General features: G+C 42.8%; 1 protein-coding gene across 1 annotated transcript in view; it reads right to left on the bottom strand.

Annotated features, from left to right (window-relative positions):
• The window catches only part of LOC118393628 (protein kinase C-binding protein NELL1-like), a 398,605-nt gene that overhangs the window by 245,038 nt on the left and 126,545 nt on the right, over positions 1-27,022 (bottom strand). Inside the window, exons 8-9 of the mRNA XM_052461927.1 lie at positions 16,436-16,570; positions 8,153-8,255 (exon numbers count right to left, since the gene is read on the bottom strand). Of these exons, the coding sequence (XP_052317887.1) occupies positions 8,153-8,255; positions 16,436-16,570 (238 nt within the window). The remainder of the gene's footprint in view (positions 1-8,152; positions 8,256-16,435; positions 16,571-27,022) is intronic.

Below are 27,022 nucleotides of genomic sequence, written 5' to 3'. Positions count from 1 at the left end.
ACAGAAGTACTCTGGAACTCTGTCAGAGTGACCATCGGGTTCTTGGTCACCTCCATGTTCAAGGCCCTTCTCCCTCGATTGCTCAGTTTGGCTGGGCGACCAGCTCTAGGAAGAGTCTTGGTGGTTTCAAACTTCTTCCATTTAAGAATGATGGAGGCCACTGTGTTCTTGGCGACCTTCAATGCTGCAGACATTTTTTGGTACCCTTCCCCAGATCTGTGGCTCGACACAATCCTGTCTCAAAGCTCTACGGACAATTCCTTCGACCTCATGGCTTGGTTTTCGCTCTGACATGCACTGTCAACTGTGGGATATTATATAGAAAGGTTTTCCAAATAATTTCCAATCAATTAATATTCCCATAGGTGGACTCCAAATAAGTTGTAGAAACATCTCAATGATGATCAGTGGAAACAGCATGCACCTGAGCTCAATTTCGAGTCTCATCGCAAAGGGTACCAAAATGTGTAATGTAAGAAAATGTGGAAAGATGGACGGGATCTGAATACTTTCCGAATGCCCTGTATATATAGTCATAAAGAGTTTAATTTGAATGGTAACATTCACGTAGGAACACACTTGGTGAAGGCCACAGCACTGAAAATGAATGTATATGACAACCAAGTCTCTGTCACTAACAAATAGAGTCATACGTTGTAACTCTACAATTCACTCGAAATGGCAAGGCACACCTGGAAATTATATTGGAGGCGTGGCTTAGTGGGGCCGTGATTTTCAGTTGACTGTTTTAGGCCATCCGTGAGAGGAAGTGTTTACCAGTTTATGTGGCCTTTGTTAGAGGTATGATTATCCCACTTTCAAGGAACACATGGTTTTGTCATGTTGATGGTTCACTATAAAGGCCAAATGTACCTTTTCTAAAAGCCAGCTTTAGGGACAAAGGTACTATCTGATGTACTTGGGTACAATTATGTGCAGTGCCTTCAGAAAGTATTCATACCGCTTGAGTTTTCCACATTGTGCTGTTTTACAGCCTGAATTTAAAATGGATTAAATTGAGATTTTGTGTCATCGGCCACCAGTATATCAAAATATAATTATGAAAGAAAAATCAGAAGTAAGAATGTGCTTAACAAGTCACATAATAAGTTCCATGGATTCACTCTGTGTGCAATAACAACATACAATTATCTGCAAGGTCTCTCAGTCGAGCAGTGAATTTCAATCACGAAGACAAGGGGTGTTTTCCAATGTCTCGCTATTTATTTATTATTTTTGTAATTTTTAAAAAGTGAACCTTTATTTAACTAGGCAAGCCAGTTTAGAACAAAGACAACACTGGGCCAATTGTGCACCACCCTATGGGTCTCCCAATCACAGCCGGTTGTGATACAGCCTGGATTTGGACTAGGATGTCTTTAGAGTCTTAAACCGCTGCACCACTCGGGAGCTCAAAAAAAGAAAACAATAGATGGTTAAAAATAAAAATAGCAGACACTAAGTATATCCCTTTAAGCACTGTGAATGTATTAATTACACTGTGGATGGTGTAATTAATAGCTCCTTGGGCTTAATCAGCCACTCCTTGGGAAACAATACCTATTTTGCCAATTGGCCTGGACACCTTCTACTGCCGAGACGGAGCCCCGCTGATTCCATCATGACTGGACTACCGATGTAATCTGCATGAGGGTTTTTTTCAACTGGCTCCTCCATCGCGACATCCCCTGAATACCCATCTGCGAGCCTGCTATCCGCGGCCCGCTAGCTGTCTAGAGCATATCGCACTGTTAGCTGAAGAAGCCGATCGGACAAATTCTTTGGCCACTATACCTATTTTGCCAATTGGCCTGGACCCTTTTACCCCTGCTGATCCATCACGACTAGTCTGCCGGCATAACAGCATGAGGCGGCTACAACAGACTTCTTCTGTTGCGATGTTCCTCTAAGGCCCATCTGCTAGCTTGCATGCCCCGGCCCGCTAGCTGTCTGAATCGCGGTGTCTCCAGCCCGCCAAACTATTCACTCAACCCCTATGATCACTCGGCTATGCATGTCTCACCCTAATGTCAAAATGCCTTGTCCATTGCTGTTTTGGTTTGTGATTATTGCCTTATTTCACCGTCGAGCCTCTAGCCCTGTTCAATACAGTAAAACGAGTCCTACATCGACATAACCTGAAAGGCCGCTCAGCAAGGAAGAACCACTGCTCCAAAACTGCCATAAAATAGCCAGACTATGGTTTGCAACTGCACATGGGGACAAAGATTGTACTTTTTGGAGAAATGTCCTCTGGTCTGATGAAACAAAAATATAACTGTTTGGCCTTAATGACCATCTTTATGTTTGGAGGAAAAAGGGGGATGCTTGCAAGCCGAAGAACACCATCCCAACCGTGAAGCACAGCGGTGGCAGCATCATGTTGTGGGGGTGTTTTGCCGCAGGAGGGCCTGGCGCACTTGACAAAATAAATGGCATAATGAGAAAGAAAAATTACGTGGATATATTGAAGCAACATCTCAAGACATCAGTCAGGAGGTTAAAGCTTGGTTGAAAATGGTTCTTCCAGATAGACAATGACCTCAAGCATACTTCCAAAGTTGTGGCAAAATGGATTAAGGACAACAAAGTCAAGGTATTGGAGTGGCCATCACAAAGCCCTGACCTCAATCCCATAGACTTTTTGTGGGCAGAACTGAAAAAGTGTGTGCGAGCAAGGAGGTCTTACAAACCTGACTCAGTTAAACCAGCTCTGTCAGGAGGAATGGGCCAAAATTCACCCAACTTATTGTGGGAAGCTTGTGGAAGGCTACCCGACACGTTTGACCCAAGTTAAAAAATTTAGGCAATGCTACCAAATACTAATTGAGTGTTTGTAAACCTTTGACCCACTGGGAATGTGATGAAATAAATAAAAGCTGAGAAAAATCTGTCTCTCTACTATTATTCTGACATTTCACATTCTTAAAATAATGTGGTGATCCTAACTGACCTAAGACAGGCAATTTTTACTAGGAATAAATGTCAGGAATTGTGAAAAACTGTTTAAATGTATTTGGCTAAGGTGTATGTAAACTTCTGACGTTAACTATATATGTCACACCCTGACCGTAGTTTGCTTTGTATGTTTCTATGTTTTGGTTGCTCAGGGTGTGATCTGAGTGGGCATTCTATGTTGGATATCTTGTTTGTCTATTTCTATGTCTGGCCTGATATGGTTCTCTATTAGAGACAGGTGTTAGTCATTGTCTCTGATTGGGAACCATATTTAGGTAGCCTGGGTTTCACTGTGTGTTTGTGGGTGATTGTTCCTGTCTTTGTGTTTGCACTAGATGGGACTGTTTTAGGTTTTCTCACGTTTGTTGTTTTTGTTAGTTATCTCATGTGTAGTTTCTTTATAAATTAAAGAACATGAATAACCACCACGCTGTATTTTGGTCCGCCTCTACTTCACCTAAAGAAAGCCATTACAGAATCACCCACCACAACAGGACCAAGCGGCGTGGTAACGGGCAGCAGCAGGAGCAGCGCGAGAGAGACTTCTGGACATGGGAGGAGGAATTGGAAGGAAAAGGACCCTGGGCACAGCCTGAAGAATATCGCCGCCCCAAAGAAGAGCTGGAGGCGGCGAAGGCGGAGGGGCGCTGGTATGAGGAGGCAGCACGGTGGCGTGGATGGAAGCCCGAGAGTCAGCCCCAAAAATATCTTGGGAGGGGCCACACAGGAAGTGTGGCGAAGCCAGGTAGGAGACCTGCGCCAACTTCCTGTGCTTACCGGGGGGCTGGAGAGACCGGAGAGGCACCGTGTTATGCTGTGAAGCGCACGGTGTCCCCAGTGTGGGTGCATAGCCCGGGGGGGGGGACATTCCAGGTCCGCGTATCGGCCGGGCTAGAGTGGGCATCGAGCCAAGTGCCATGAAGCCGGCTCTACGCATCTGGTCTCCAGTGCGTCTCCTTGGGCCAGCTTACATGGCACCAGCCTTGCGCACGGTGTCCCCGGTTCGCCTGCATAGCCCAGTGCGGGCTATTCCACCTCGCCGCACTGGCAGGGTCGACCGGGACCATTCAACCGGGTAAGGTTGGGCAGGCTCGGTGCTCAAGAGCTCCAGTGCGCCTGCACGGTCCGTTCTATCCGACACCACCTCCATGCACCAGCCCTCCGGTGGCAGCCCCCCGCACTAGGCTGTCTCTCCGGCTCATCCTTACAGGGGCTCCCGCCTGTCCAGCGCTGCTGCCGGAGTCTCCCGCCTGTCCGGCGCTGCTGCCGGATTCAGAGGCGCCAGAGCCCCTCAGCCCAGGGGCGCCAGAGCCCCTCAGCCCAGAGGCGCCAGAGCCCCTCAGCCCAGAGGCGCCAGAGCCCCTCAGCCCCGAGCTGCCAGAGCCCCTCAGCCCCGAGCTGCCAGAGCCCCTCAGCCCCGAGCTGCCAGAGACCCTCAGCCCCGAGCTGCCAGAGCCCCTCAGCCCCGAGCTGCCAGAGCCCCTCTGCCCCGAGCTGCCGCCCCTCTGTCCAGTGGGGTCATTAAGTAGGGTCGCCATGGCTAGGAGGCCACGGAAGCCGACAAGGTGGGGGACTAAGACTACGGTGAAGTGGGGGCCACGTCCAGCACCAGAGCCGCCACCGCGGACAGATGCCCACCCAGACCCTCCCCAATAGGTTCAGGTTTTGCGGCCGGAGTCCGCACCTTGGGGGGGGGGGGTACTGTCACACCCTGACCGTAGTTTGCTTTGTATGTTTCTATGTTTTGGTTGGTCAGGGTGTGATCTGAGTGGGCATTCTATGTTGGACGTCTTGTTTGTCTAGTTCTATGTCTGTCCTGATATGGTTCACAATCAGAGGCAGGTGTTCGTCATTGTCTCTGATTGGGAACCATATTTAGGTAGCCTGGGTTTCATTGTGTGTTTGTGGGTGATTGTTCCTGTTCCGGTAGATTTGGCATTGTCCTGCTGAAAGGTGAATTCTTCTCCCAGTGTCTGTTGGAAAGTAAACTGAACCAGGTTCGTCTCTAGGATTTTGCTTGTGCTTTATTTTGATTTTTAAAAACTCTGTAGTTCTTGCCGATGACAAGTACACTATTAACATGATGCAGCTACAACCAAAATGTGAAGAATGGTACTCAGTGATGTGATGTGTTGGATTTGCCCCAAATATAACGCTTTTTATTTAACACATTTTTTGCAGTATTACTTAAAGCTGCAATATGTAACTTTTTGGGCGACCTGACAAAATTCACATTAAAATGTGAGTTACATTGAAAGCAAGTGTAAGAATAATTAGTTCTTTTTCACTATTTCTATGTTTCCCGTTTTTAAGTTTTGATTTTGAGGCTTTTATTTTCTGTTTTATTTTACACCAACTACAAACAGCTGAAAATACAATATTTTTGGTTATGGAAAATATATTTCCCAGTGTTTTAGATGGTACAATGATCCTCCACACCATACTTCCTTCTTTAGTCACATAAATTGAAATTAGGCAAACTATTATAATTTTAGCAACCAGGAAATGGCCGGAGCGATTTCTGCGTAGTGCATCTTTATGTGCCTTGTTTATGTTTTTATCTCTGAGCAGTTTCCTTCCTCTCCAGCAACTGAGTAAGGAAGGATGCCTGTATCTTCGTATTGATACACCATCCAAAGAGTAATTAATAACTTCACCATGCTCAAAGGGATATTCAGTGTTCTGCCTTTTCAATGTTTTACACATCTACCAATCTGTGCCTTTCTTTTTGAGGCATTGAAAAACCTCCCTGGTCTTTGTGGTTGAATCTGTGCTTTAAATTCCCTACTCGATTGCGGGACCTTGCAGATAATTGTATGTGTGGGGTACAGAGATGGGGTAGCCATTATAAAATCATGTTAACCACTATTATTGAAAACTAAAAATGAGTCCATGCAACCTATGTGATTTGTTAAACACATTTTTACTCCTGAACTTATTTAGGCTTGCCTTAAAAACGTATTGACTCAAGACATTTCAGCTTTAAATGTTGTTTTTTTTAAATCTATAAACAAAATTGCACTTTGACATTATGGGTGTGCAGATCAGTGACAAAAAATCTCAGATTAATACATGTTTATTTCAGGCTGTAACACAACAAAATGTGGAAAAAGTTAAGGGGTGTGAAGGCACTCTAGTTGCTTACCAAGATGGCATTGAATGTTTCTGAGTGGCCTAGTTACAGTTTTGACTTAAATCGGCTTGAAAATCTATGCCAAAACTTGAAAATGGCTGTCTCGCAAGGATCTACAACCACTTTGAAAGAGCTTGAAGAATTTTTTCAAGATTAATGTACACATAAACTCTTCAAACTGCATTTATTTTCAGCACACTTAACATGTGTAAATATTTGTATGAACATAACAAGATTCAACAACTGAGACAAACTGAACAAGGTCCACAGACATGTGACTATTCAAAATGGAATAATGTGTCCCTGAACAAAGGGGGGTCAAAATCAAAAGTAACAATCAGTATCTGGTGTGGCCAACAGCTGCATTAAGTACTTAAGTGCATCTCCTCCTCATGGACTGCACCAGATTTGCCAGTTCTTGCAGTGAGATGTTACCCCACTCTTTCACCAAGGCACCTACAAGTTCCCAGAAATTTCTGGGGGGAATGACCCTAACCCTCACCCTCCGATTCAACAGGTCCCAGACGTGCTCAAAGGGATTGAGATCCGTGCTCTTCGCTCTTCACAGTATGGCTGGTGGCATTGTCATGCTGGAGGGTCATGTCAGGATGAACCTGCAGGAAGGGCACCACATGAGGGACCATGTCTCCCTGTAACGCACAGCTTTGAGATTGCCTGCAATGGCAACAAGCTGAGTCCAATTATGCAGTGACACACCATCCCAGACCATGACAGACCCTCCACCTCCAAATTGATCCCACACCAGGGTATAGGCCTAGGTGTAATGCTCATTCCTTTGACGATAAACGTGAATCGACCATCACCCCTGGTGAGACAAAACCGCGACTCGTCAGTAAAGAGCACTTTTTGACAGTCCTGTCTGGTCCAGTGACAGTGGGTTAGTGCCCATAGGCGATGTTGTTGCCGGTGATGTCTGGTGAAGACCTTTCTTACAACAGGCCTACAAGCCCTCCGTTCCTGGTGTAACTCGGGAAGTTGTTGTTGCCGTCCTATACCTGTCCCTCAGGGGTGAGGTATTGTTACACGTGGTCTGCCACTGCGAGGACGATCAGCTGTCCATCCTGTCTCCCTGTAGCGCTGTCTTAGGCATCTCACAGTACGGACATTGCAATTTATTGCCCTGGCCATATCTGCAGTTCTCATGCTTCCTTGCAGTATGCCTAAGGCACTTTCACGCAGATGATCAGGGACCCTGGGCATCTTTCTTTTGATGTTTTTCAGAGTCAGTAGAAAGGCCTCTTTAGTGTCCTAAGTTTTCATAACTGTGACCTTAATTGCCTACCGTCTGTGAGCTTTTAGTGTCTTGATGACCATTGTACAGGAGCATGTTCATTGGTTGTTTATGGTTCATTGAACAAGCATGGTTTAACTTTACAATGAAGATCTGTGAAGTTATCTGGATTTTTACAACTTATCTTTGAAAGACAGGGTCCTGAAAATGGGACGTTTCTTTTTTTTTAATACAATCCAGGTATGCAAAGCTCTTAGAGACTTACCAGAAAAACATACGGCTGTAATTGCTGCCAAATGTGATTCTAACATGTCTTTACTCAGGGTAATAAATGAGATACTTCTGTATTTCATTTTCAATAAATTAGCAAAGAATTCTAAAAACATGTTTTCACTTAGTCATTATGGGGTATTGTGTGAAGATGGGTGTAGACAAAACATCAATTTAATCCATTTTGAATTCAGGCTATAACACAACAAAATGTGAAATAAGTCAAGGGATATGAATACTTTCTGAAGGCACTGTACCTATAACTAAAGGTACAAAGATAGTACCGTACAGAGTACCAACCCGTTACAAGCGTTTGTAAGCCGTTAGGAACAAATGAAAAGGTGTGCCACACTCTAAAACAATAATATCTCTAATACACAATAATGTACAATAATATAATATACTAATATACAATAATAACAATAATACACTGTCCCTATTTTCAGACGATACACAGCCTGGTCCTAGACCCATGTGAGCGCCGTCCTCCAGCACATTGTCTCCTCACTCTGTGGTCGAGGATTGATGACAGTACTCACGTCGGCATTTCTTGCAGCAGGTGCCCTCCACATGCACGGAGAGAGAGTCCTCTGAGCAGTTGGCTGGGGGACAGAATATCCTGCGACACTCCACTACTCCGTTCTGTAGAGACAAGATATTACCCTAAAACACACAGATAACATCCCAGTGTGTGTGTGTGTGTGTGTGTGTGTGTGTATGTCTGTGGCACTGCCAACAAGACAAGTGTAAAATATAGAGACAAACATACTGCGTTCAAAAATCATGTCCTCCTCTATCAGTCCTCAGTTATCTGTTATCTGTGCAAATCACATAATCAATCCATCAAACTCAATCATAAAAACCGGACTCTGTAATAGACTCATAGCAGGAAGACATGTTGGTAATCTCTGATGGTTAAGGACAGGAAAATACTAGACTATATGTAATTAAGCAATAATAATGATCGTGATATTCATATTAACAGCATTTATAACAAATAATAATAAAGAATAGGCAAATATGAATAATTAAGCTATACTTCTCACTGTCTGTCCCTCAGGTTGTGGCAGGAGGCCACAAACTTAGCTGATAAAACACAGCATTTAGTTTTTCCCCAATTATGTATTTAAGTTTGTCTTCATCGTTTGTTGTGTAATTGTGGGAAATAATGTATTTCTTACATCAAAATATCTGTCACAGTTTTACAGAAAATTTGTCTCTGTCACTCTCTTCCTGGGGGCAGAATCTTGGGGGAAGAATCCTGGGGGCAGAATGAGCACAGCCTTTCCACTCTGACAGTGGTTTAAAGTACTTAATTAGTACTCTAAAGTATTTTTACTTAAGGAATTTTGGGGGGTATCTGTACTTTACTATTTATATTTTTCCCAACTTTTAATTTACTTCACTACATTCTAAAATAAAATAATTAACTTTTACTCCACATATTTTCACTGAGACCCAAAAGTTCACGTTACATTTTGACAGCAAAAATATCCAATTCACTCACTTATCATGAGAACATCCCTGGTCATCACTACAGCCTCTGATCTGGCAGACTCACTAAACACAAATGCTTCGTTTGTAAATGATGTCTGGGTGTTGGAGTGTGCCCCATGTTGCTGTCTGGTTTGCTTAACATAACTTATTGAGTGTTATATTTCGTTTTTGGCTAAAAAACATACCCATTTGAAACTGCCTATTTCTCATGCACAGACACTAGAATATGAAGATTAGGACAGAAAACACTCTAAAGTTTCCAAAACTGTCAAAATATTGTCTGTGAGTATACCAGAACTGATATTGCAGGCGAAAACCTGAGGAAAATCAAACCAATGAAATGCTGTTTTCCTGAAAGCTCTCTGTTCCATTGGATGCCTTACCTCCATTTAAAGGGATATCAACCAGATTCATTTCCTATGGCTCCCTCAAGGTGTCAACAGTCTTTAGACATAGTTTCACACTTTTATTTTGAAAAAATGAGCGAGAAAGATAACATCACGTCAGTGGATAGCTGGGTGTTCGCAGAGATTTGCTTGCGCAACAGAGTGGGGCAGCCATTGTCTCTCCCTCTCCTATTGAAAAAGCGACAGTCCCGGTTGATATATTATCGATTATATATATTTTTTTAAACCAGAAGATTGATTATAAAAAACGTTTGACATGTTTCTGTGGACATTACGGATACTGCGATGTCGTGACCGCTCGAGCCTGTGGATTTCTGAACATAACGCAACAAACAAATGGAGGTATTTTGCATATAAAAATAATCTTTATGGAACAAAAGGAACATTTATTGTGTAACTGGGAGTCTCGTGAGTGAAAACACCCGAAGATCATCAAAGGTAAGCGATTTAATCTATTGCTTTTCTGACTTTCGTGACCAATATACTTGGCTGCTAGTGTTTGTAATATTTTGTCTACTGAGAGAGATGTTCTTACATAAACGCTTGTTATGCTTTCGCCGAAAAGCTGTATTGAAATCTGACACACCAGGTGGACTACCAACAAGCTAAGCTGTGTTTTGCTATATTGCACTTGTGATTTCATGAAAATTTGATATTTTTAGTAATTTTATTTGAATTTGGCGCACTGCAATTCATAAACCGTGTGCCGTGGAATTGGCATATCGAAAATCTCTTCCCAACTTATTTGCAATTTATAAGGCACAGCTATCAATTGTTTGGTTCTAAAAGGAAATTGGTATATGTTTTTAATTATCGCAATTTTCTTTAACCATTTGTGGTCTTTAATGTAGGGCCGGCAGACAAGTTCCTTGCTTTTTCCCCCTTCTACATGCCTCTTCCATTTTTGTGGTAATGTTGCAATTAGTTGGTTGTAATTTTGGGTAGAGCAGACATTTCCATATGTCTGTGTTAGCTGCATGGCATGTGTGAAATAACTCCACCAGTCCTATTTATGATATGATTTACAAAAATGATACCTTTTAAAAAAAAATGTTATTGAAAAATCTATATTAGTATATTTGAGTTTAACCACAATATTTGTTGTATTATTTGTTCTGTCTTTTCAGGTGGATTAAACAGAAGATGCAACCAAATTTCTAAGTCTTGTTTAAAAAAATAACAATATTTTGCAGATTTCGTTTTCAAATAACCGAAAGTGAGCAGATGTAATCTGATTAAAGGGAAAAAGGCCATTCTTGAACATGGGGTGTGACATTCTTACTAATTTACTAGAGAACCATTTCGGATTTAACCCATTTTATAAGAGATTATCCAAAAATGAAATATTCTAGGCATTTATATATAAACTCCAGTTGTACTTTATCAAAAGCCTTTTCAAAATCAGCTATGAAAACCAGGCCTGGTTTCCAAGATATTTCATATTAATCTATTGTTCCCAGTACTTGTCTTATATTATCTCCAATATATCGTCCATGCAAAAAAACTGTCTGATGAGGATGAATAATATCTGACAATACCTATTTAAATCGGTGCCAAGCATTTAGCTATAATTTTTGCATCACAACATTGATGTGTAAGAGGCCTCCAATTTTTCAAATGGACTGAATCTTAATATATACCACTTAGATCCTGTTTCAGTAAAAATGAAATCAGACCTTCTTGTTGCTTGTCCAATAATCTACCATTTATATAGAAGTGGTTAAAACATGCTAATAATGGACCTCTCAGTATATAAAAAAAAAAGTGTGGAATACTTCAATTGGTATGCCATCCAGCCCTGGAGGTTTCCCAGGCTTAAAGGCTTTAACTACATCAAGAAGTTCCTCCTCTGTAATTTGGCCTTCACATGAGCCTTTCTGTACGTATGTAAAATTTTACCTTATTAATAGGAAGAAATCCTTACAATTATCTTAGGTTTGTGGAAATGGAGGAGCCTGAAATGAAAACATATTCTAAAGTACTTTACTTCCTCTTTCACAATAGTATTCGGTGAATCATCACTCCATCACTTGTTACATGTTTCAATAAAAAAATTGTAGCATTTCTATGTTGAAGATTGAAAAATAATGTTATGCATTTTTCATCATATTCCATCCAGTTCACTTTATTTTTTATAAAATATTACACTGGATCTTTCTTGAGTAAGTTCCTCCATTTATTTTTGTTTTTCCTCTGACTTATTCTGTGCCTCTATGGTACAGTTTTTATTGCTATCTAATTGTACTGTTAGTCCTTTAATTTACTTTGTTAATATGGACTCTTTTGAACTAAATTGTTTTTGTTTTATAGATGAGTACTGAATTGCATGGCCTTCTAAAGGCAAATTTAAAGGTGTCCCAAACAATAAGTGGATCTGCTGAACCTATGTTATGTCTGAAAAGTTATAAAGTTATACATTATTCTGTCCTAGTTATAAACAAGTTATCATCCACTCGGCTTTGATTACATTTCCAACATCCATGGGGAAATTCTGTAAGAGTAATATATATGCCAATTATGTGATGATCCGACCGCATTCTGTCCCCTATCAACACTTTTTAAACTTTTGGTACCAAAGAGAATGACATAAGAAAGTAATCAAGACGACTAGCTTGATTAAGCCTGACCAAGTATATCTCACAAGGTCAGGGTATTTAAGCAATCATATATCCACTAATTCCAATATATCCATGACATTCATGACTTCCTTAAGTGCGTGAGAGTGATTGTTTGTAGTGTGATTTCCATATTAAAATCCCCCACCATAATAACAGAGTCTAGTGTTTCTTGTAGAGTTGACAAATTCATATCCATCAGACAGTTATTGGGCTTCAATACCTCTTTTGCCATTTGGCCTGGACCCTTTGCTGCCGACACGGAGCCCCACCGATCCATCATGACTGGTCTACCGACGTAACCGTCCGAGGGGGTTTCAACAGGCTCTCCCGTTGCAACGTCCCCCTGAGACCCATCTGCTTGCCTGCTAACCCAGGCCTGCTAGCTGTCTGAATCGCCGTGCCTTCAGCTCGCCTAGCTACTCACTGGACCCTATGATCACTCGGCTACACATGCCTCTCCCTCATGTCATTATGCCTATTGCTGTTTTGTGATTTTTGTCTTATTTCAGTGTAGATCCTCCAGCCCTGCTCAATATGCCTTAGCTCGCTAGCCCTTTTGTTCCACCCCCCACACATGCGGTGACCTCACCTGGCTTAAATGGTGCCTCTAAGACAAAACCTCTCTCGTCGTCACTCAATGCCTAGGCTAACCTCCACTGTACTCACATCCTACCATACCTGACATTATGCCTTGAATCTATATTTCCGCACCCAGAAATCTGCTCCTTTAATTCTCTATTCCAAACGCACTAGACAACCCGTTCTTTTAGCCTTTAGCCGTACTCTTATCCAACTCCTACTCTGTTCCTCTGGTGATGAAAGGTTATCCCAGGCCCTGCAGCCCCCAGAATCACTCCCATTCCCCAGGCGCTGTCATTTGTTGACATCTGTAACCGTAAAAGCATTGGTTTCATGCATGTTAAAATTAGAAGCCTCCTCCCGAAGTTTGTTGTATTCACTGCTTTAGAACACCCCGCCAACATGTCCTAGCCATGTCTGCATCCTGGCCGTCAAACTGACACAAATGATCAAGGAACCTACCAGGTACAACCTAAATCTGTAACCATGGATACCCTCTTAGATATCATCCTGACCAACTTGCCCTCTAAATACACCTCTGCTGTCTTCAACCAGGATCTCAGCGAACACAGCCTCATTGCCTGTGTGTGTAATGGGTCCGCAGTCAAACGACCACCCCTCATCACTGTCAAAGGCCTTTCTAATTGACCTGGCCCGGGTATTCTGGAAGGATATTGACTTCCTTCCATCAGTAGAGGATGCCTGGTTGCTCTTTAAAAGTGCTTTCCTCTCCATCTTAAATATGCATGCCCAATAAATAAAAAATGTAGAACTAAGAACAGATATAGCCCTTGGTTCACCACAGAATTGAACGCCATTGACCAGCACAAAAACATCCTGTGGTGTTCTGCATTAGCATCGAATAGCCCCCGCGATATGCAAATTTTCAGGGAAGTCATAAACCAATATATTCAGTCAGTTAGGAAAGCGAAAGCTAGCTTTTTCAAACAGATATATGCTTCCTGAGGCACTAATTCCAAACGTTTTGGGACACTGTAGAGTCCATGGAGAATAAGAGCACTTCCTTCCAGCTGCCCACTGCACTGAGGATAGGAAACACTGTCGCCACCGATAAATATACAATAATCAAACATTTCAATAAGCATTTTTCTACGGCTAGCATTCCCCCCGTTTCTCCTTCAACCAAATCCAGACAGCGGATCAGCTGGGCTAGACAATCTGGAACCTCTCTTCCTAAAATTATCTGCCAAAATTGTTGCAACCCCTATTATTAGCCTATTCAACCTCTCTTTCGTATTGTCTGAGGGCCCCAAAGATTGGAAAGCTGCCAAGTTCATCCCCCTCTTCAAAGGGGGAGACACTCTAGACCTAAACTGTTACAGACCTATATCCATCCTGCCCTGCCTTTCTAAAATCTTGGAAAGCCAAATTAATAAACAGATCACCAACCATTTTGAATCCCACCATAACTCCACTATGCAATCTGGTTTCTGAGCTGGTCATGGGAGCACCTCAGCCACGCTCAAGGTCCTAAACAATATCATAACCGCCATCGACAAGAGACAGTACTGTGCAGACGTCTTCATCGACCTGGCCAAAGCTTTCGACTCTGTCAATCACCGCATTCTTATCGGGAGACTCAAGACTGCCTCACCTGGTTCACCAGCTACTTCTCAGATAGAGTTCAGTGTGTCAAAACGGAGGGCCTGTTGTCCGGACCTCTGGCAGCCTCCATGGGGGTACCACAGGGTTTAATTCTCGGGCCAACTCTTTTCTCTGTATATATCAATGATGCCGCGCTTGCTGCTGGTGATTCTCTGATCCACCTCTACATAGGCAACACCATTCTGTATACATCTAGCCCAACTTTGGACACTGTGCTAACAAACCTCCAAACAAGCTTCAGTGCCATACAACACTCCTTCCGTGGCCTCCAACTGCTCTTTAAATGTTTCTAAAACTAAGTGCATGCTCTTCAACCGATTGTTGACCGCACCCTCCCGCCCGACTAGCATCACTACTCTGGATGGTTCTGACCTAGAATATGTGGACAACTACAAATACCTTGTTGTCTGGTTAGAGTGTAAACTCTCCTTCCAGACTCAGATTAAGCATCTCCAATCCAAAATTAAATCTAGAATCGGCTTCATATTTTGCAACAAAGCCTCCTTCACTTATGCTGCCAGTTTTACAAGATACCCTCGTAAAACTGACTATCCTACCAATCCTTAACTTCGACGATGTCATTTTGAAAAATTGCTCCCAACACTCTACTCAGCAAATGGGATGTAGTCTATCACAGTGCCATCCGTTTTGTCACCAAAGCCCCATATACTACCCACCACTGTGACCTGTATGCTCTCGTTGGCTGGCCCTCACTACATATCTGTCGCCAAACCCACTGGCTCCAGGTCATCTATCTATAGGTACAAGGTCGTCAACGTTCTCATTAGCAGCATTGAGAATTTCCTTGTATATTATGTTCTCCCATCAGGGTACATTGGCTTTGCAGGACCAACCCTGCCAAGCAGGCTCAGAATCTTGAGGGGGCGGTGCTGCTCTAGAAGGTCTCTGACCACATTTTGTCTGCATACAGGCCGTTTACAGGAGGCCCATAAAACAGATAAGGACTTCTCCTTAGTATCTGGGTCATTCAGGTGGGTGTGTAGGGTATAGGGCTGTGGACCGTTCCATCAATATAGGACCATAAATTAATTAATTAAGACCGATTTGAGCCGGTCGGTCACATATACAGAACACAAATTCCAATTGACTATACTTAAACTCTTTAGCATTATCCTCAACTCTTCACCAATATTTGGAACCAAGGTCTGATCACTCCTATCCACAAAAGTGGAGACAAATTCGAACACAAAAACTACCATGGGATATGCATCAACAGCAACCTTGGGAAAATCATCTGCATTATAATTAACAGCATAATTTTCTGAACAAATGTCAGACCACATATTCACCCTGCACGCCCTTATTGACAAACAAACAAACCATTTCAAAAACGCTTTAGACTGAATTTGGCATGAGGGTCTGCTATATACATTTATGGAAAGTGGTGTTGGGGGGGAAATATACAACATTATAAAATCCATGTACACAAACAACAAGTGTGCAGTTACAATTTGTAAAGAAAAAACACAGATTTCTTTCCTCAGGGCCGGGGATGAGACAGCATTACCTACATTTTCTGCACAGATTCTGTCAGACCTGGGCTCAGACAGTTAATCTCAGTAAGACAAAAATAATGGTGTTCCAAAAAATCCACATTCCACCAAAACAATATTGCGCTATTGCACACAAAAACGATACATACCTCAGGACTAAACATCTGCACCACAGGTAACTTCCACAAAGCTGTGAATGATCTGAGAGGCAAGAAGGGCCTTCTACACTATCAAAAGGAACATCCAATTTGAGCCTTCTTTGGCGTCAAAAGGAACAACATTTGACATCCCAATAAAGATCTGGCTTAAAATATTTGAAGCAGTTATAGAACCCATTGCCCTTTTATAGTAATTATACTAATTATTCATATTATTTATTGCCCATCATTATCATTATTTGTATATCTTTTATTTTGTGAATTAAAACATTGTACATGTTTAAATGTTTTTTTATTTTGTAAAGTGAACTGACTTGAATATTCCAAAAATATGCAAATTGACTAGTGTGAGGTGAAGTTATCGACAATTGTGAGGAGAAAGATACAACGTTATTGTATTTGTGTGACTGGTGGTATGCCCACCATGCAGCCGCAGTTCCTGCAGTTCTCTGGCTCCACCCATCGCTCCTTGTCTCTGTAGACCACACCATTGGCACTGCACGTCCTCTCACAGCGGCAGGACTCCAGCTGGGTCAGCCTGGACTCTGCGTAGTTCAGCTGGACACGCACAAATGCATACACACACACACACACACACACACACACACACACACACACACACACACACACACACACACACACACACACACACACACACACACACACACACACACACACACACACACACACACACACACAGATAAATATAGATCATCATCCATTTAAATATCACAGCACTATAATCCAATTCAACCAGCAAGAGGACAAAAAATGCAAAAGCTACCGACTACACATAGAAATGGACATTGGTGTGTTTGCCCCCAGTGTTTCAGAATTAAAACCATTATTATTTTCTGGTCACCCTACCTTTAATATACACTAACTTTAATCTTCGAAATTCTGGGATGTTTGGAATACCCAACTTCTGGGTTGCAGACATTGGGTCACTCAGCTGGGTTGTTTTCTTTTAAAAGTGCAAGGTTGGGTTGTTCATGCTGGGTTATTGAGATATGACCCAGTGGGTCAGATCACAAGATTGAAGGGGTGGGTGGGGCTTAGTAGGGGTGTGTCTTTCAGATTGCTATTTTTGGCCACCCGTGAGAGTAAATGTCATTCCAGTTCATCTGTTCTGTTGTATTATTAGTTCATGCCAAGTTTCAATATTGACACTTTTCTAGCTTTAACAAGACTTACACATGTGTATGAGTTCTTTAAGAGACTTTGCATATCCTAAATGCTACCATTTCGTTACATTATATAAATAGTAATGTTACTAATTTTAAATTTTAAAGGAATAATTTGCAAAAATATTGAACTATACATTTTCAGTGTACAAACTTAAAACGGAAACATTTCCTCTCCGGGTGGCCAAAAATAACTATCTGATAGCCACTTCCCTAATAGGTCGTGCCTCCTGAAAATATCCTATGGAATACCTTCTGCTGCATGAAACCATCATGAAAGTTAATAAAAATACAACTGACAGTTAAATTAACCCATGTTTGGGTAATCCAAACAACCCAATTCACACAAACTGGCTAGGTCAAAATACCCCACTGTGTGTTCTGTCATATATTTACCCAGTGCCAGTATTTTTTAGGGTGTACCCTCAGCATATACCTCACACACACACATACACAAACACAAACATACACACAAAGTGCTTAACTTCTTTGGGGTACCCCCCTTCTTCTCAATTTCCGCCTAAAAACATACCCTAACCTAACTGCCTGTAGCTCAGGCTCAGAAGCAAGAATATGCATTTTCTAGGTACAATTTGAAAGGAAACACTCTGAATTCCGTGGAAATGTGAATTGGTCCGTGGAAATGTGTGTGGTCCTTCTGTGGCTCAGTTGGTAGAGCATGGCGCTTGTAATGCCAGGGTAGTGGGTTCGATTCCCGGGACCACCCATACGTAGAATGTATGCACACATGACTGTAAGTCGCTTTGGATAAAAGCGTCAGCTAAATGGCATTTATTATTATTATAATTGAATGTAGGAGAATATAACACAATAGATCTGGTAGAAGAAAATAAAAGGAAATGAACATACGTTTTCTGTTTTTTATTGTTGCTGCATCGTTCAAATGAACAAGAACAGCCAAGCATACAGATAGGATGCTGGGGAGGATTTGAATGAAGAACATAAGATGGCATCAATAGCTGAGCACAGTTTTAGACAGATAACTTCAAAAATGAGCGAGCTACATGACATTGAGCATGAAGTCACCCAGGTGTCCCACACAAATGTACCCAAGTGGCCGAATTGGTACAGTGATACATTTTGAAGGAAATAACTATATACAAAATACATAAATGCTATTCTAACACCCCTCCCCCCCAAATATATAATAATAATAATTAAAGATAAACTAATAACAAGGGTAACTATTTAAACATTTTCTATTTACAATATTGTGAAGACCCTCAGTACTCTACACTGTATTGTGCTGCTGGTGCCATGGCCCATAGCAGTCTCTTTCTGCTGTAAAGCAGTGGCTTACTGAACAGGTGGTGCAGGGCATTTCCTGTGACAAAGGGCACAACGACTTCTCCCGACTGTGCTCTTGTTGCCATTAGGCACATTCATGCCTACAGAGACGAATCTGGGCAGGTGAACACCACTGGTTGGAGCAGAAGGGACAGAGGTAGAGGGGACAGAAGGTACTGAAGCAACTCAGTATCTCTTTCTCTATCAATTTCCTTTATAATTTGGGTTAAATCTATATACTTAAACTTTGTTTTAGCTTTTACTGATGTATTTGCCATAATTTAAATATATAAACTTGCTGAAAATGCTATGGACTATGTACTGCTATGCGTAACACTCGTGGCTCCGTCAAGTAGGATTTGCAATGGCGAATTAACCTCTTTTACGCCAGAGTTTAAGACAAAGGCTGGTCTTCGAACGTATAACCATTACATATTGCCGTTTACCTCCGCTCATTGGCTATCTTCCAAGCTAGATTTCAAGATGATCAGTGGTCATTGGGCCAAAATACAGTCAATCAACGATAGACCGGTCCTACCATTGGTGCTCAATGATGTCATTGATTGGTGTCTTCAAATCGGTTTGTTTCGGTCAATACGTCCCGGGAAAAGAACCATCAAGTATGGTTGTGTTAGTAACAACCAGAGGATTGCAATGAAACCAACCATGACTGGATAAATGTTTGTTGAGTGTGTGTAATTACCACGAATGCTTTGTCCAAAGTTGAATGAGATGGAAATCACGACGCAAGCATTTTACAAATGTTTCGTGTTAGGCTATAAAAATGGATGTTATCAAACAAAACAAACATTCACTGTGTAGTTAGGACACTTGGCATTGCCACCAGAGGAAGGATCTTCAAATGTAAGCAATTTATTTTATTGTTATTTCTGACTTTAATGCTTGGTTGGAAAATGCTAATAATACTTGTGTGTGCGGGGAGCTGTCCTCAGAAAATCGCATGGTTTGCTTTCGCAGCAAAACCCTTTTGAAATCTGACACAGCGGCTGGATTAATAAGACGTTCATCTTTTAAAATATGTAAGATGCTATAACAAATTGTGTATTTAGAATGTTTAACGCTCTGCAGTTTCACCGGATGTTGGCCTGGTGGGACGTTAGCATCTCACCTACCCTAGAGAGGTTAGTTATTCAAATTAATGATATATGTACATTCATCATTTTGCCAGTCTTAACTCAGTAACGCACACCCATCCATATTAACACAACTTGGTACACTAATCTCCTTGAAGTGGTACAATTATTTGTAATTGACTGCTATTACTTTTTCAGGTTCCTAGTTGTCCTTTAGACATAATAATCTATTTTAAGGTGACTCTGAGTTATACAGTACCTTGCAAAAGTATTCATCCCACTTGGTGGTTTTCCTATTTTGTTGCATTACAACCTGTAATTTAAATTGATTTTTTATTTGGATTTCACATACACAAAATATTCCAAATTGGTGAAGTGAAAACGAAAAAAATAACTAATACACTGAAAACTGGTGCGTGCATATGTATTCACCCCCTTTGCTATGAAGCTCCTAAATGAGATCTGGTGCAACCAATTACCTTCAAAAGTCACATAATTAGTTAAATATAGTCCACCTGTGTGCAATCTAAGTGTCACATGATCACTTTAAGCCGTATACTCCACAGAACTGGGCTTTGCGGAAGTGTCCAGAGAAAAAGACATTGCTTAAAGAAAAAAATAAGCATACACATTTGGTGTTCGCCAAACGGCATGTGGGAGACTCCCAAAACATATGGAAGAAGGTACTCTGGTCAGATGACCAAAATTGAGTTTTTAGGCCATCAAGGAAAACGCTATGTCTGGCGCAAAAACACCTCTCATCACCCCGAGAATACCATCCCCACAGTGGAGCATGGTGGTGGCAGCATCAAAGCATCCAGGTTGTAAAGGCAACAAAATAGGAAAATAGTAAAAATGCCAAGGGGGATGAATACTTTTGCAAGCCACTGTATATTTGAAAAATTGTGATGTGGCCTGCACACCGTTGTAAACACAAAATTCAAATTGGTGATGTACTTTTCTTGGCAAAATTATAATTTAACTGTCTAATCTTCATCTTCTACCAGTTACTGATGGTGTAATCTATCTGGTGGAGCCTACTGCCATAATAGACCTCCATGCAGTTGTAAGTACTCTTAATACTCCACTGATTTTTTGTAATGGATTAGAGTAGAACAACACAATTGTTCATTTTCATAACAGGAGGATGATGAAGACACCCTGTCAGCTGCCACAGAGAGGGAAGATATAGAGAGGCCTTTTGAGGTTTACACCATAAAAATATAATCTAACATTTGATGATAGTGTTGTACCATAATAAAACTTTCACCCTGTTTTTCTCAAAAAATGCAGTGGATGATATACCATTTTTTTTTTAGCTCTGAGTCTCTATTTTTTTTCCAGTTTAAAAACACAATTTCAAATTTTGCTACATAAGACTGATTTGAGCCGTTCAGTCACATATACTAAATTCATTTTTAAACGGATGGGTTTATTGGCGTTAAAATGCACCAGTTATGCTATTTTGGACCCGTAGGCCGCTGATGTCATGCAGCCTGTCGTTTTTGTGTTTCTACTTTTTCACAATGACAAGTTGTACGTCGGAAGACAATAGAATCCTCATGATGTCACTAAGACAACTGTATGATGTTGATAGAAGTAGTGTAAACCAGCCTTTTGTCTTGAAATCTTTGGTTGTACACTAGCGTAGTTACGGCTTAGCACATGGCCACACATGTGAATCCTTTAATATATTGGTGGGGCTAAGGTCGTGAACGATGATGAATGGGTGTAGACAAAGAAGAGCTCTCCAGGAGGTGTACCAACACATTCAAGGGCCATTTTCTAAAAAGTTGGGTAACAAGTTTATGACATTTCAAAGCAGAATTACTTTCCCATTTGTTCCTCAACTGCAGTGAATGATATACTAGCTCTGAGTCTCTGCTTTTATCCAATGTAAAAAAAAACATATGAATGTCATCTGTTACTAGCACATTATTGATTACATGAACCTTGTTTCTTAGGCTGCATATGTTAATAATGTGGGCTATTTATGGCACTTTTCTGGGATGATTGTTTTTAATACTTTACTCGGAAGCTTATCAGAAGTAGACATGCTAATTTGTTTGAACTGATTGTGCAGGGTGAGCTGCACACAATGGACTTCCTACTAATACACACCTCTTCAGTGCTAACAGTATAGCTCTGGTTCATAGGCATATGATTATAGCATACAATAGCTCTAGGATCAACAGAGGCATTCAGGGCAGTTAAGGGGACAAAAATGAGGTTACTTACATTGTGTCTGCCAACACCCCTGAAATAATGTACATTTGCTGCAGCATTATGACAACTCAGTGATACAATGGTAGGGATTAATTGAACTGGTCTTGATGTCATTGTCTCAATGCAGTCTTGAAATGCGTGGATAGAGTCCTGGAACCAAGATGATTTCGATGGACTCTGTGAAAGTGATTCCAACAGAGCTACAGTAATCTTTTAGACAGGTGTATAATGCCAATAGCTTGCTGAATCTTTCACATCCACATCCCAACAACGGTACCGGACCTGAAATAATTGGCCGATTTTGGAAATCTTTCAGTGCTAGAATCAGTTCTTTAAAATCAATTTTCAGAAGTTCCAAGCTAGCCCTCCTAATGTCGTATGACCCTACACGGACTACGGCAGCGTCAGTTCATGGCATCTGTCATAGAACGGTCAGAAGCAGCCAAGTAATGTCCTGTATTCGGATAGCACAGGGTGAGATCTGGCCATTCTTTCACCTCAAGTGTTTTTGCAAACCCCTTGAGGACTTAAGGGAGGTGGGCCCGATGGATATCCTTCCTGTTTGGCCCTGTCCGGGGGTGTCCTCAGATGGGGCCACAGTGTCTCCTGACCCCTTCTGTCTCAGCCTCCAGTATTTATGCTGCAGTAGTTTGTGTTGGGGGGCTAGGGTCAGTTTTTTATATCTGGAGTACTTCTCCTGTCCTATTCGGTGTCCTGTGTGAATCTAAGTGTGCGTTCTCTAATTCTCTCCTTCTCTCTTTCTTTCTTTCTCTCTCTCGGAGGACCTGAGCCCAAGGACTATGCCCCAGGACTACCTGACATGATGACTCCTTGCTGTCTCCAGTCCAGCTGGCCGTGCTGCTGCTCCAGTTTCAACTGTTCTGCCTTATTATTATTCGACCATGCTGGTCATTTATGAACATTTGAACATCTTGGCCATGTTCTGTTATAATCTCCACCCGGCACAGCCAGAAGAGGACTGGCCACCCCACATATGCTCTTTCTAATTATCTCTTTCTTTCTCTCTCTCTCTCGGAGGACCTGAGCCCTAGGACCATGCCCCAGGACTACCTGACATGATGACTCCTTGCTGTCCCCAGTCCACCTGACCATGCTGCTGCTCCAGTTTCAACTGTTCTGCCTTATTATTATTCGACCATGCTGATAATTTATGAACATTTGAACATCTTGGCCATGTTCTGTTATAATCTCCACCCGGCACAGCCAGAAGAGGACTGGCCACCCCACATAGCCTGGTTCCTCTCTAGGTTTCTTCCGAGGTTTTGGCCTTTCTAGGGAGTTTTTCCTAGCCACTGTGCTTCTACACCTGCATTGCTTGCTGTTTGGGGTTTTAGGCTGGGTTTCTGTACAGCACTTTGAGATATCAGCTGATGTACGAAGGGCTATATAAATACATTTGATTTGATTTGATTTGACTCGAGCCGTCTGTAGTATCCATCATGGATGATGAATGGGCAGGAGCCTCAGACAGCCTCACGGTCAGATGAGGGTGGGAGCTCTGAGGATCTGAACACGAGGTAGAAGCCACCGGAGAGGGAGACAGAACAGAGGACTAAGGCGCAGGTACCTCTGGATCCAGGCCCGCAAAGCTGTTTCTGGTCTGTGTCTGGTCTGGACTTAACAACAGGAACATACCCCAAGTCATCCAGAAGCATCCTACTAGCTCCATTCTTCAGGGAAGGGGGAGACCCCTTCACGGAGGGATCCCTGCAGGGTACCGTCCAGACGATTGTGGAGAGCCGACACGCCGGCAACACTTCGACCAAGCCAGAGTGGCATCCGGCTACTTGGGTAGAAGAGAAAGAAATAGTAGGCGGGTGTGGATTCTCCAGTAACTTATGTAGGTTCACTACTTGTTTGCCACTTCGCTCCTGTAGTCCTCTGCAAGCAAACAGTTGCTACATTGAAAATCCGGGCGGTCGACATTGTCCCGGAAAAGCAACACAATCACAGCAGTGTTAAATGTTTCTTGAGGCTCCAGGCTAGCTAGGCTAGCTAAACCAGCCGGGCCTCTGTGTCTCTCCTCTGTTTCGTTAACAACACACTCAGTGGTGAGAATGGTTTACGCCCCTTTTACTACCTCGTAACATCTATAGAGTAAGACGATGGGCCCATCCTCATTAGTGGGCCCTTACACATCTCATGCACCAGGCTCCAGGCCACACTAATCCACTGAGGATGAGGTCATTAAGGCATGAGCTCTGATCAACCCGTTGATTGAAAGGTGTTCCATGTTCTGACGGAACAGGGATTTGAGCCGTGAGCATTGGAGACAGGAGCTGTCCAAAAATGCAATATTTGAAACACAATTTCAAAATAATATGGTGATGCTTAAAGGCCAAGTTCAGTATTTTACAACTTTTACAACTTGATGTTAGATTGTTCCTCTATAGACTGAGGGGACTCCAGGGTGAGGAACTACCTTAAAATACGGGACCACTACAGGCTGGCTTCCCCAGCACCATAGCACCAGCATCATAGGTGTACGATGGGATATACCAATCATCTGTGTGTGTGTGTGTGTGTGTGTGCGTGCGTGAGTGCCTGCGTGAGTAGCATATATGCATGCGTTCGTACTCCGGGAAAATACAATGCTCAAAAGAATAAAGGGAACACTAAAATAACACATCCTAGATCTGAATGAATGAAATATTATCATTAAATACTTTTTTTCTTTACATGGTTGAATGTGCTGACAATAAAATCACACAAAAATGATCAATGGAAATCAAATTTATCAACCCATGGAGGTCTGGATTTGGAGTAACACTCAAAATTAAAGTGGAAAACCACACTACAGGCTGATCCAACTTTGATGTAATGTCCTTAAAAGAAGTCAAAATGAGGCTCAGTAGTGTGTGTGGCCTCCACGTGCCTGTATGACGTCCCTACAACGCCTGGGCATGCTCCTGACGAGGTGGTGGATCGTCTCCTGAGGGATCTCCTCCCAGACCTGGACTAAAGCATCCGCCAACTCCTGGACTGTCTGTGGTGCAACGTGGCGTTGGTGGATGGAGCGAGACATGATGTCCCAGATGTGCTCAATTGGATTCAGGTCTGGGGAACGGGCGGGCCAGTCCATAGCATCAATGCCTTCCTCTTGCAGGAACTGCTGACACACTCCAGCCACATGAGGTCTAGCATTGTCTTGCATTAGGAGGAACCCAGGGCCAACTGCACCAGCATATGGTCTCATAAGGGGTCTGAGGATCTCATCTCGGTACCTAATGGCAGTCAGGCTACCTCTGGCGAGCACATGGAGGGCTGTGCGGCCCCCCAAAGAAATGCCACCCCACACCATGACTGACCCACCGCCAAACCGGTCATGCTGGAGGATGTTGCAGGCAGCAGAACGTTTTCCACGGCGTCTCCAGACTCTGTCACGTCTGTCACATGTGCACAGTGTGAACCTGCTTTCATCTGTGAAGAGCACAGGGCGCCAGTGGAGAATTTGCCAATCTTGGTGTTCTCTGGCAAATGCCAAACGTCCTGCACGGTGTTGGGCTGTAAGCACAACCCCCACCTGTGGACGTCGGGCCCTCATACCACCCTCATGGAGTCTGTTTCTGACCGTTTGAGCAGACACATGCACATTTGTGGAGGTCATTTTGCAGGGCTCTGGCAGTGCTCCTCCTGCTCCTCCTTGCACAAAGGCGGAGGTAGCAGTCCTGCTGCTGGGTTGTTGCCCTCCTACGGCCTCCTCCACGTCTCCTGATGTACTGGCCTGTCTCCTGGTAGCGCCTCCGTGCTCTGGACACTACGCTGACAGACACAGCAAACCTTCTTGCCACAGCTCGCATTGATGTGCCATCCTAGATGAGCTGCACTACCTGAGCCACTTGTGTGGGTTGTAGACTCCGTCTCATGCTACCACTAGAGTGAAAGCACCGCCAGCATTCAAAAGTGACCAAAACATCAGCCAGGAAGCATAGGAACTGAGAAGTGGTCTGTGGTCCCCACCTGCAGAACCACTCCTTTATCGGGGGTGTCTTGCTAATTGCCTATAATTTTCACCTGTTGTCTATTCCATCTGCAAAACAGCATGTGAAATTTATTGTCAGTCAGTGTTGCTTCCTAAGTGGACAGTTTGATTTCACAGAAGTGTGATTGACTTGGAGTTACATTGTGTTGTTTAAGTGTTCCCTTTTTTTTTGGGCAGTGTATATTGAAGACATAAGAACATAGACTGCACTTGCAGTATACTCTATGCAAGATATGACATGCTACAAGATTGTCATAAAGTGTGTGTGACACATGGTCATCCATTTCTGCAACCTCTTCTATTTCACACACACACACACACACACACACACACACACACACACACACACACACACACACACACACACACACACACACACACACACACACACACACACACACACACACACACACACACACACTGCTAATTCATGCATGGAACTTCTATTCTCAGCTCACTCTCCATGACACTTTATATTATACAGCCAGCCGGGAACCAAGAGGTTAGCAATTATTCATCCGCCACCTTCATCACCCTCTTCCCTTCCACCCCTCTATCCCTCCCTCCCTAGTTTACAGACACACGGGGAGGAAAGTGCCATTTCTACCGGCTGCGTTGCTGTATAAGCAGAGGAGTCAGACAGGCTGTACCCCAAATGCAAACCTATTCCCCATATAGTGCACTACTTTTGACCAGAACCATATGGGCCCTAGTCAAAATAGGGAACAGGGTGCCAATTGGGATTTTGACCAAGTGAGAGCTTCGAGTCCATTAAAATGAAGGAGATGGTTATTTACAGTGGGATGACACCAAGCCCAGGGCTGGCTGGTGGGCTGTGCTTGCTTCACACACACACACACACACACACACACACACACACACACACACACACACACACACACACACACACACACACACACACACACACACACACACACACACACACACACACACACACACACACACGGTTGGGGGTCGTGCTGAGAGGAACATAATGTTCAGCACCTGTTAGTGTCCCGCAGGGCCGAGATGGCTGCCATTTAATGACACCACTGTGACCTCCGATCATACTTACCCTGTGTGTGTGTGTGTCTGTGTCTATTGTATGACCTCTGGAGGAGGAAGAGAGGGCTTTGATACGTGTGCATGTTCATGTCCTCTGACTAAGGTCTCTCAGGTACAATGTTGGGACATA

This window comes from Oncorhynchus keta, chromosome 14, assembly GCF_023373465.1.
Source record: "Oncorhynchus keta strain PuntledgeMale-10-30-2019 chromosome 14, Oket_V2, whole genome shotgun sequence".
Classification (NCBI taxonomy): Eukaryota; Metazoa; Chordata; class Actinopteri; order Salmoniformes; family Salmonidae; genus Oncorhynchus; species Oncorhynchus keta.
Note: the sequence above shows the minus strand (reverse complement) of the source record. Positions and strands in the feature narration are given on the sequence as shown.